Source organism: Pygocentrus nattereri, chromosome 8, assembly GCF_015220715.1.
Source record: "Pygocentrus nattereri isolate fPygNat1 chromosome 8, fPygNat1.pri, whole genome shotgun sequence".
Taxonomy (NCBI): domain Eukaryota; kingdom Metazoa; phylum Chordata; class Actinopteri; order Characiformes; family Serrasalmidae; genus Pygocentrus; species Pygocentrus nattereri.
The window spans coordinates 8,692,541-8,705,164 of NC_051218.1; the positions used below are offsets into that span (position 1 = coordinate 8,692,541).

The window sequence follows — 12,624 nt, forward strand, 5'->3', positions numbered from 1 at the left end:
TTTCCAACTCATTTCCGAGTCATTTTGGGCCGTTTCTTTTGGTCCATACTCCATGAACTTTACACGCTATGTAAAGGCCAACAAGCATAGTCAAATTAGGCCAAAACCTGAAAAAATTTAGATATGAGGTCTTGTCATGAATTTTGGGTATATTAATATTTTTACACAGATGGATCAATTCCAAAAACTTCCAAATGAAGGCTATAATATACCACATATTATTTTGTCTGTTATTTTTTCTTTTCTTGTTTATTCCAATCAAGCAGCCCTGCAATAAACTGTATGGAACTCAGCCGTCCTCCATGTGCACCCTCAGTCCACTGAGCATTCCTAGGCAGGCACATGACTTAAGAAAACAAAAAAGAACACAACACAGAACATAGTGCGGGTGGTGATTATACAGATGCCTAGTGAAGCCTCCAGTAATATGTGGCTCTGGTAACCTTGACAACCAGCCTGACGTAGCCTCTGTAAGCTCCAAAGGCCACTCTTGCTCAGAACTTCTCTTATGAGTGGAGTTCTCGCAGCTCAGTGCCCCTCTGCCTCCTCCTCAGGCCAGGTCAGTCATGCATCTTTCTCAAGTGGACGGAAAGGTAGAGATTGTGCTGAAGGAAAAAGAAGCCACAGGAGCGTCATGTGAAGTAAGTGCAGCCAGTCATTTGGGACCAAAACTGATGCCGGCCTGCGGGAGCACGTAAATGCAATTTTTTGATAATTTGCTTGTTGTTTCGGCATCACATGGTTTAGCACGTGCTTTGTCCACTGGCTGTTTTCTGTACTGAAAGTGGATTAAGATTTTGCAGAGTTTGGAAGGAATAATTCCCATGATTTTAAAATGTCTGAATAATTAAATGGTAAAATGGTTTACAGTCATTTAAAGCGGTTCAACATGAGACAGTACACTGTAGAGAAAGTCAGAATTTTTGATACACTTCAAAAAATAGTATCTTGTCAAGTAAAAGTATTTTAAATCTAGTTGACACATACAATATTTCTCCTGTTGAGATTGGCAATTAATTTCAGATTATTTTTAAATGATCTCACTATATTGGCAGATAATTTTGCTTGTTTTAAGAAATGTGCCAGTGTAATGAGATCATTTTACTCAATAAAATTACTTCAAACAAGTACAAATGTTTGGAAATAAGTTATATAATCTTAGAATAAGTGCACAACCATCTCAATATAAGAAATATTAGTTTTATTGACTAGAATTAAGATCATTTCACTGGACAAAATGCAGTGTAGCAGTACAAATAGGAACCAGGAGTCACATTGTGCATAACATACACACTTTTTATTGTACCTATTCTCATTTTTGTACAGTATTTAATATTTGTAATGGTGAAACAGCGGACCATGCGAAAACAAAATCATTGGCTTCTATTTTGCCTTACACCAACCTGCATGGACCACCCTACCATGAATCACTTTTAAACAAACATACATTTTAAGCCCTAAATTCAAAAGCATCAGGCAGTGCATTCGTAACCATTTTGTATAATTTTCTGTGAGGTAACTTTTCTCAATAAATGCCTTGGACGTCTGGTTCCTATCATCACCACTGTGAACATCTCTTGCTCAGTAAGTTTCTCTAGAACAGAGCCTTTCACTTCAAACCACTCTAAATGAGTTTTATTACAACCCTGCTTCCAAAAAGTTGGGACACTTCCATTTTTTCCATTTTTTCATCTCACACTTTTTTTTTCTTAGATTACATTGAGCATTAAGGATTCTGCTATTTCCTTTCAAGAAAGTAGGGCTAATTACAACGGATAGGAAGTTTCCCTTCAAGATAACAAGGACTATTTTCATACTAAGGGGTAAGGTTGCATATAAGTACCAGGTCTAAATGTTGCTTTAGACCCTTTTTGGAACAAATCAAAGAAGATATCTTTCACTGGATCCTGGAGGGATTTTCATTATAAATCACATTATAGTTAATATGCTGCCATTCACTTTATTCTGTACCCTCATGCAGAAGAACACACAGGAGAAGCTATGATTTCTGCTTGTATATGATTTTTTATTCAAAACATGGCAGAAAAAAACAGTTGAAAACCAGGCAAAACAGTAGGGAGGTCACTGTTAGCCAAAGAATCCTTACTATGGTAAACACCCAACTAATTAACCCACACCCTACCACAGAATAACACATAATACATCTTATTACCAACCCACAACAGCCAGCAGTGCCCCATGGCAGCTGCTACAGTACAATTTCTTCACTTATTTCCCGGTTATAATTTCTCATTATTATTCCCCTGACCAAACTGTCCAACTTTTATCTGGAAAGGGAAAAAGGCTAGAATATATAAGGCATTAGTAAACTAATAAAAGCCTGTAGAGGGTTTTGCTCTTCCAAATGTGTACTATTACTAGCTAATATAAAAATGTACATGTTAAAATTTAATCCTGTTTTTCTAATCATCTTGGAAAATTTTACAGAATCAAATGTGACAGTCCTGCAGTGAATTGTCATTTGTCCTCTATATTCATCTGGCCCAGTGTATTTTAAAATGGGGACTATTTACAATTTTCAAGGAAACAGCCTTTTTTATTTATTAGAGCTTTATTTTCACTTAGAAAATCAGCAAAACATGATTTGACAAAGGACAAAACTGGCACATGTAATAGGATGCAACGTTTGGTAAAAGCCAGTTTGTCAAATTCCCTGCTAAATCTGCCCTGGTCAACTGTAAGTGCTATTATCATGAAATAGAAGTGTCTAAGAGCAACAACAGCTCAGCCACAAAGTGGTAGACCACACAATCTCGAAGAGCAAAACTACAGAGTGCTGAAGTGCATAGCACCTAAACATTGACCATCACTCACTAGAGAGTTTCAAACCATGTCTAAAAGCAACACCAACATGAGAAATGTGGATCAGGAGATTCATGAAATGGGTTTCCATGGCCAAGTAGCTGCCCTCAAGCCTAAGACCATTATGCGCAATGCCAAGTGTCAGCTGGAGTAGTGTAAAGAACACAGCGACGGGACTCTGGAGCAGAGGAAACGTTCTCTGAAGTGACCAATCCAGCTTCACTATCTGGCAGATGCCAGGAGAACGTTACCTACCAAAACACGTAGTGCTAACAGTAGTTTAGTTGCAGTGAAAGGTAATGTTAATACTACAGCATACATAGACATTTTAAACAGTTACATGCTTCCAACTTTGTGGCATCAGTTTGGGGAAGACCCTTTCTTGTTCCAGCATGACTGTGCCCCTGTGCACAAAGCGAGCTCCATAAAGTGGAGTGGCCTGCACAGGACCCTGACCTCAACCCAACCCAACACTTTTGGGATTAATTGAAAAGTCTAATGAGAGTCTAAAACCTCACAAATGTTCCTTCGAATGAATGGGCACAAATTTCCTCAGACACACTCAACTTCATATTAATGCCGATGGTTTTGGAATGGGACATCCAACTAGTTTGTATAGGTATGAAGGTCCAGTGTCCGCATATTTTTGGCCACATAGTGTAGATTTATCTTGATACACAAACTCTTTAGAAGATCCATTGTGCTCATGCTCAAGCTGCCAATATATCCCATGATTACCTCGTTTAGAGTATGTCTTGGGTACTACACAGCGGGGTTAAAAACCACAAGACAATGTTTTAAAATAACTGCATTTTTGTGCCAAGGCATTATCCCATAACCATAAATGTACAGCAGTTGCTATGTTATGCCACCTGTTCCAGATACATTATCACTTTCAAAGCTGTCAGTTATATAATGTAAGTATGCAATTTTACTATTAAATGTGTCCATATGACCTAAAGAGTGTTTAAAAAGCGTCTATGAGCACTTCCTGCATCTTTGCATGTCACGGAAGCTTTGTCTAATCTGAAAACTTTTTGTCGGTAAACTGATCAATGCATTTATATGCACTTGAGTAATCAGATAATGGGAAATTCTGGGTCTACATGAGTCAGATAGTTCTTACACTGGGTATTAAGACTGCGCTAAGCGTACCTTAATAAGGTGAGTGGAATTCATCTAGCAAATGCAAACTAAATTCAGCTCCGCTGAGCAGTGCTGGAACATAATCAAGAGTCAAGTCAAGGAGATCTCTTCCCTAGAGCTGGGAATTTCTTTTCCCCATTTAAACCGATCTGTAAAGTTTATATATGAGCATCCATAAACTAACTGTTTTAAAGGTATACTGGACAGGATGTCTGTTAAAGTAACACCAGAAGATTGTAATAAATTGGTTCCAGTCATTTTAAAAGCTACTGGCCAACATTTGTCCTGAGTTGTTTTGCACGGAGCTTTTTTATGGCCCTGCCTAAGGTCCACTTTTTGCTTTGACCATTAAAATGTTACAAAAATAAAAGTAATTCACTTAAATTGTGGTCAAAAAAACACCTGTAGGCCATTTCTAGCACATGGACACCTGGACAATCACAACAGGATCTTGGACGTGACCAGCTGTAGTGCTTTTCTCTATGACGACCGGAGTTTTAGAATAATAAATATCAGCTGTATGAGGGGAATCCCACTGGGTATTGGACAGAGCTGTGGTGTCCTGGTCCAGCCTGCTGCTATGTGTTCTCTGGGCACAGTCATCTGGGCACACGACAAAGGCCAGGAGCTGAGAGGATTTATAGACTTGTTCTCAATTAGTCAAGCTCCAGCTGGGCTTTCAGTGCAGAGTCAAGCCTTCAGTGCAAAGTCAAGCTCTCAGTAGAGTATCTAGCCTTCAGTGCAGAGTCAGACCTTTATCACAGAGTCAAGCTTTCAGTGCAGACTCAAACCTTCAGTGTAGATCTAACCTTCAGTGTAGAGTCAGGTCTTCAGTGCAAAGTTAAGTCTTCAATGCAGAGTTGGGCCTTCAGTGCAGAGTCAAGTGGCCTTCAACACAGAGTGAAGCCTTCAGTGCAGAGTCAGGCCTTTATTTCAGAATCAAGCCTTCAGTGCAGTGTCAGAACTTCGTTACAGAGTCAGGCCCTCAATACATAATCAACAAAGTTAACAAAGTTCAGCCTTAAGCATCAAGTTGGGCCATCAGAGAAGAGGCAAGACTTCAGTGCAAAGTTAAGCCTTCAGTGGAAAGCAAAGCCTTCAATGCAGAGTGAAAGCCAGACTGTTTAACTCTATACTGAAGGTTTGACTTAGACTGAAGGCCTCAGTACAGAGTCAGACTTTCAATGCAAATTAGCCTCTGCAGCAGTCAGGAATTCTTTATCACTTTGAAAAGATTCCCAGTATTCACATGACGTTTTTGTGTAGTGTATGCTTAGTACTGTAGGCGCAAGAACACTGACTGGACATAAAAACGAGATGTAGCTGAGGGACGCAATGCTGCAGTATTACGGTCATGTAACACGACAAATAACATATTGATGCTAGTTTTAGACATGCCTTTTAAAATGATCATTTTTAAAATCATGCTCAATTGAACCATCCAATTAACTGTTCATCTCCTCTAACATGCAAGGAACATACCCTAAGACTGTGAAATCCTTTCTAGACAGACATTTTCACTTTTTACCAGCAGATGGCAGTACATCCTAAGTAGTCCTTTATTTGGGCAATGAATGATGTGTTGAAGATGTCAGCCCATGCACATGTGTGGATGGGCGTGTGGGAGTGGAGAGCATTAGGTTTGAATTATTATTCCAGTATGAAAATGCTTCATTACTTCTTTCTATGGGCCAACAAGCACAAAAGAGCGAACAAGTTTAAAAGTGCAGAACTGCCCTTCAAAAAGCTGCCTTTCACTTCAGGGTCCATAAATCACAAACTAGCAAGAAGGCCGTAATCATGTCCTCATATCTTGTCAGCCATCCTCAAAAGAGACTCGTTCTATTGAGTTTGGGGAAAAAGAGCACAGAGGACACTCTCTTAAACGTTGTCCTTGGGGACTTGTACTTTCGCGCCTGACCTCTCTGTGTTAACATGAGTCACCAGTTTCCTGACAGACTATCATGTTTTCCCGGTGAGCCACGCTGGCCTAGTTTAGCATCAAAGTAGTTTATTCACTGAATTAGCACCAGTTAAAGCCCTCATTTTTACCAGCAGTGGACTTTCGGGTGAAGTGGCATCCCATTGGTCATAAGTGGTGATGCAGAAACAAACAAAGAGGCCTGAATCAAAAGAGAAAGAAAAGAAAGCAATTCGTGACAAATGCGCTGATAAGGAGGAAATGGCTCATTGCTTCCAAGAGAAACCAGCATTGTTGGTTTTGCCACATGACTGCAAAATGTGGCAACATGTTTTTGATGATTTTTGTACTTAAAGCAATCATAACTTTTCCCATGATCTTGAAAAGTGCGACCATTTGCTAGAAAAGCTTAACTGATTTAGTCAATTTGCCATAGCCTAGGATATGTTTAAATATCTCAGCCTAATTTTGGCCATTTAAATGTCACTTTGAATCATTTTTCCACAGATTTCAGGAAACAGCCACCAGCCAGACCATATGGTCATAACAGAACCAAGGATCGACAGCTTGGATGAGACCCTTGACCAGAGGCCTGGGAATACCCTCATCTACTCCATCAATGACCGTCCACCTTGGTACCTCTGTGTTCTCCTGGGCTTCCAGGTGAGAAAGTATCTTTTTAGCTTATGAATGAGGTCAACCTACCCTGCACCTACACACATTGGCCATTTTATAAGAAACACCCATTATTTACAGCACTGTGCAAAAGACCATCAGGAAAAAATATAAATTGACACCGAAGCCTTAACAACTAAATATAATGTAATTTTTTCAGTATTTATTGTATCTACCCATTGCTCTTTGCAGCTTCCAATCTTCCACAGCTTCCCGTCTTTGCTCTGGAGTGGTCGTTCCATCATTCTGCTTTGTTTAATTTGAAAATGTCAGTTTCCAGACAACAGAAAACAGAGTTGTTTTCTCATAGTGGAAGGATGTACAGAAACCGCCGGATGTTTTCAGATCTGAAGCAGCTTGATTTTCTCCTCTTTCTCAATGACAAAGTCTTTAAGTGCTGTTTATCTGATGGAGACAGTTTTGCTGGTCTACTAGGTTCCACACAGTTGTCAGGAGTCTTATTTTTGCTGTATCTTTTAATCATTTTTTAATTTTATATATTATAAAATTTGAACTCTAATATTTATATATTTTGAACTCTAATTTTTTCAATAAACTCCAGTTTTTCATGTAGTTTCCTTTTGCTTTTCCCTTCCTTAAGTAAGCAGATTGTTTTATATCTAGTATATATCTCCTCAGAAATATCCTCTGAAAAAAATGAATAATTTGTTCTTACTGTACATTATGACTGGAAATTATGGGTGGTCTCTGAATTCTGCTTAGTACTGTAGGTGCTATGTTGCACTTACTGACTGTCCTCCATTATTTGTTGCACAATTTATTAGCCCTGCTCATACTGTATGCCTACTAATGCATTCAGGGTCCTGGATTTTGTTATCCCAGTGGTTAGTGTAACTATTGAAGAGTCGAATATTTGGCTTTGATAAAATGAAAAATGCATGTAGTTACAAGGTGCACCTCGTAAACCTGACCTTCTCTGCACATTTCTCTGCCTATGGACTCATATAGACTTATTTCCAAGCCTGATCCAGCACACCTGATCCAGTTAGCCTAAATCTCAGAAGCTTCTAAATACTTGTGCAAGGTGTGTTAGATTATGGTTGGAATGAAACTCTGTGGGAGGGTTGCCTTCCAAGAATGTGGTAGGAGATGTGCGCGCCATAATCTCTCAACAAACTACTGCAGTGGCTTGGGCAGCTGGATTGCTGCTCCTGTAGCTGCAGCAGATCAAAGAGAAAAATGTCTCAAAGAGAAGAATGTTCTCAAGAGAGTTCTGGAGCCTCAATCTGCAATGCAGGTCTGTTTATGCAGTCTAGACACACTTTTACATGTAAGAATTATGAATTTCAGGAGGTCAGGGGCACAAGAAGGTGTTGAAATTTTAAACAGCAGAGGCTTTACATCACAAATACAGTGATGTCAGGCAAAACAGTTTCTCTTTGTTAGATTATTATTATTTTTTTTTATATTTCAATGCGCTGCTATTATGTGCTATTAGTGAGGTGATTCACTCTTTCCTGGACTGACTTTATGCAAATAAGCTGAGCAGCGACCAATGTGACATCATGAGGCGCAGTAAATTGTGCAACAAATGATTGAGTTTGTGGGATATTACTTTTTTTTTTTTACATTACAAAAAAGATTTTAGGCCTCTACAGTGCTCAGTAATAGGCCCTGCACATATTTTCCACACCCAAAAAGCAAACAACTAGCAAGGGAAATGAGTCATCTTGCTGTAATCAAATTTGATGTTGACACTCAATAGCAGGTTTTGAAAATACATTAATAAAATGTAAAAGAAAAATATTTTAAAGTTTTTATATTCAACAGTTTAACAATGCAGCCCATGCAATAGCTTTGGTATGAGCTGGAATGATCCAGAACAAAACATCCAACACCTGTACCTGATCTCACTAATTCTGTTGTTCCAACATCTAGCATAAAGCCTTCCCAGAAGCAAACTGGAAACAAGCTCCCTATTAAAAGCTTTGATTTCAGGGGGTTGGATGAGTAGGTGTCTACAAACTTTTGGCCATAATAATAAGTGTCACTTTTCTGCACAAGGATTAAACCTGGTTCTCAGTCCAAAATGGGCGTAGAGGTGTTTTTCAGCAGGTAATTTCTGAGAAGATAAGACAATGAACTGGCCACCTCATAGTCATCAGCATCATTGAATGTGTTTGGGTTTTCTTGGATAAAATACAACCAACGTCTAAGACTGAACTTTGTAGGTGTGGAAAATGTCCCAGCAGATTTCTCAGAAAACCTGAAAGTGAAACTCCTGAAAAGAATGGAAGCTGTAATAAAGGCAAAGTGTGGAGACAATGAATACTGAAAAAATGATGTAATTATTCAGTTGTTTAGTCTTTCGTGTAACCTTCTGTTATGTTTCTGATGTTTTCGCCAACACTGAAAACTATTCTTGTGCTTAATGTCCATTTGACAGAAAATGAAATAAAAGTACTGCGTAATTCACCTTATAAAACACGCCAGCAATATATATTCTCCAACTACATCCAACTTGTCTCATTGCGAAAGTGCCTTTTGACAGGCCTCTGAGAAGAGCTTAGAAAGAGACAGACAGCCTACATATGTTTAAACGCAGTTTTGGAACAAGACACATGTAAACACAAGATTTATTGACTGATTTTAGGATGCATTGTAGACAGAAATGAAGCCAGCATGAATTTGAGCTAATAAATCTACAGAAACAATAGAAACATCAACATCTGATGTTCCAGCTCACATACTGGACACACCAAATACTCCAGCTTTAGTTGTTTTGTTGAGTGCAAGTGCTCTATATACTTCTGAAAATGAGGATAATCTTCCCAGCATGAAGCTCGCTTCATGTGACCAGTGTAATGAATCAATTGCTTAATATAAACACACGCAATCATGGGACAAGATGTGGCTTGAATTAAGTATGATTGTCTTGGTCTGGTACGGCATAGTTCACATAATAGTGTGCACCAAAATGAATTCAGTATGACTAATGATAAAAACACACTGTGAGTAATTGTCAGACACTGTGAGCTCTTAACAGCAGCCACTATAAGAAAGCAAAATAGCCGATAGGCGTTGAATACGGACAGGACTATTAATCACTATATAGCAAGGCTCATTTAGAAAATTTTACTTTTGCCAATGAAGCTCATTTGAGCCCATGACCTACTCACCCGGGGGTCTCAATGTCACGGATGTGAATCTTCAGTAAGTGGAGATTAAGTGGTTAGGATGGCATAAAACTCTTTTCTGGATAAAAGGCCTGAGAATTCAGTGACAAAGTGGTTTTTAAAGACTTTCTCATAGCTGCATATTTTCTGTGGCAACTGAAAAATGTCCCAACACTCAACATCAGACTATGTAGGCAGACAAATCTCTTCTCGGTAGATTCTGAACATTCACCAGGAAGAATTCCTTGAAGTGGAGCTGGAATAGTGGCGTGTTTTGGTTTGATTTGATCATACGCTGACAGCTGATGGATTGTTTTTCTACAAAACATGCCTGACTTTTCAGTGTTGAGGAATCGTCTTTTGCCCAGTAGAATGTTTCCTATTTGTCTGTAGGCTACCAGGGAAACACAATATTAGATCTCTGCTGAAACAAAACATCTGTCTAAAGTATGTTAGCAGCAGAGAAGATTTCACTTCTTACACATTGTGTTCCCTCCTTTTATGGGCTTTTATGGCAGGCACTGACCCCAGGTACGGACTCCTGCTTTTGAAGAGAGAAGTGATTATTTTGATCAATGGCATTTGAGTAGATGTTCGAGGTTGAAGAAGAATTGGGCAAATAGTGCAGCCTTGGGTGCCAACAGTTTGTAAGATGAGGTGTGCACTGACTGGGCTGAAGCTGGCATCTGCTGAACTTCCCCATCCCAGAATGGGAGTTCTGTCATATACTCTGCACTGTTAGAAATAAAGGTTTTGCGAAGGTGCATTTTTCGTTCATCAAGGGACAAACAATGTAAATGTGCCATAAACCGGGGTTTTAATGTCCAGTCGTGAACCTTAAATAAGTTTTTTTCTACAGGTGAAAAGTATGTATTTGTACCTTTTCCTAAAGTAGTGTTTTAAAGCATGACAATAAAATAAAAAGCCTGGAGACGAGACTGGGTGTATGGAGTCAACACAACTTAGAAAATATCATTTCAATGGATTATGGTACAGTTATGTTCCCTGACTAAAGGTACTGAGATGTACCCTTAAAGCTACCTTCCAGGGGCAAGATGGGTACTGCCCCAGAGGCAGTTGAGTACCTTTATTTCTGAGAGTGTGTCCATCACATTTGGAGTCAGCTCCATTCTTTGAAATTTTCTGAATAATGATTGTCAGTGTAACTTTTGAATTAAGTAAGAATAAAAATACTTGCAGTGGTTCTCTTGATATAAAATATCTGTGCTAGTCCTTTTTTCTGAATTTCTACAAACACCATTTCATTTTACAGTAAATTAGTTTGGGCTGGTTTATGTTTATGAACAGAGACCTACAGATCAACATAGTAAAGGAGCTCATCTGTGATCCTGAGTATAAAGCCAGTTTTTATTAAACTTAAACTTGGAACTAAGTTACAACTAAATCTTAAACTAAAACTTTGATTGTTTGTATAAAGTGATTTCAGAGTCACTCGGTTCTCCCTGATGGAAACTGTTTACCTTCAGTGTTTTGTGCTTCTGATCATTTTAATAGACGTCAGCGTCACTAATTAATGACATTCTATTAAAAGACTGGTTTACCAATTAAGACGCTGGAGGACTTTCACCTAAACTGAGTTCATGAAATGAGACTTGTTACAAAAAGGATAACAGAACATCAGAGCCAGAATTACTCTTGTAGTACTTCTACTTTTGATGCTTAAGCACATTTGAAGGCAAGTACTTTTGTACTTTTACTCAAGTGGAGATCTAAAAGGAGAAACTTTCGTTTTACTGGAGTAAAATTTGTGCTTTGGTTAGCTAGTTCATCCATATCGTTATGTGCTCTAATTTTACCACAGGCCTCATTTTATGCTCTACTTTTTGTACTTTTTCAGCAAATAAACAGTAACTGCACTAAAATGTGCAGAAGAAATGTGTGTTCTCTGTGGATGAAGCATTACTTACTTTCATGTAAAACTCAACAAAACACGTAGTGCGCTGCGCAACCCATACTAACACACCACCACCACATCAGTGTCAATGCAGTGCTGAGAATGACCCACCACCCAAATAATACCTGCTCTGTGGGTGAAAACAGGCTAACAAAGACAAGGAGACAATCAGATGGACTACAGTCTGTATCTGTAGAACTACAAAGTGCTCCTATATGGTAAGTGGAGCTCATAAAATGGACAATGTAGAAACAAGCACTTAATATTGTATTAATGTACTTAATATTATGGCTGATGTGTGTAAGTGCAGTAACTGCTGTAATGTGCCAGTTTATGTTGTGACTCATAAACAGTAGTAGACTGTTGTGAAATACAGTGTGACTGTTTTCTTATCTATGTAACAGAATCCAAGAACATTCAAGCATTTTGCTACTAGACACTCGTCGTCAGATAGGTGCTGTTTGCCTGTATCTTTACATGCTGTTATATTTTAGGAATTGTTATCAATATTATAATGAATTGCTATGAATAACATAATTGCAATACATTTAATATTATAATTTTGTATTGTTTGGATTATACACTCGACATTAACTGGTGCTCTAACAATTTGTCCAAGCAGGACTTTGGTCCTGCCCAGCAAGTGGTCATACCGCGCATGTGCAAACCGTATAGTAACTTCATTTTTACAATGTTTAATGATGTTGTTAATGTTAATTCAGCATTATTTCAAAAGTATTATGCAGACGCAGCCTAGCATTAGTATTATTTACTCTCTGATAAGGCACTGTGTGTTATCGAAACATAATATAATAATATTAACCTATAATACAATATTAACCTATAATATAATAATATTAACCTAATATAAACCTACCCACCTACAGTTTTAATGCTGGTGGACTTTTTACTGAGTAAGTCATTTATGCTATGAAAAATATCCCAGTTGCAGTTTTATGTAGGGGAATGAAAGGTAAAAGTAATAACACACCGGCAAATTATTTTGT

General features: G+C 38.4%; 1 protein-coding gene across 1 annotated transcript in view; it reads left to right on the plus strand.

Moving 5' to 3' along the window:
* Positions 1–476: 476 nt before the first annotated feature.
* si:dkey-106n21.1 (solute carrier family 23 member 2) overlaps positions 477–12,624 on the plus strand; it is a 61,833-nt gene continuing 49,685 nt past the window's right edge. Inside the window, exons 1-2 of the mRNA XM_017717711.2 lie at positions 477–641; positions 6,398–6,553. Coding sequence (XP_017573200.1) covers positions 567–641; positions 6,398–6,553 — 231 coding nt within the window. The 5' untranslated portion in view covers positions 477–566. The remainder of the gene's footprint in view (positions 642–6,397; positions 6,554–12,624) is intronic.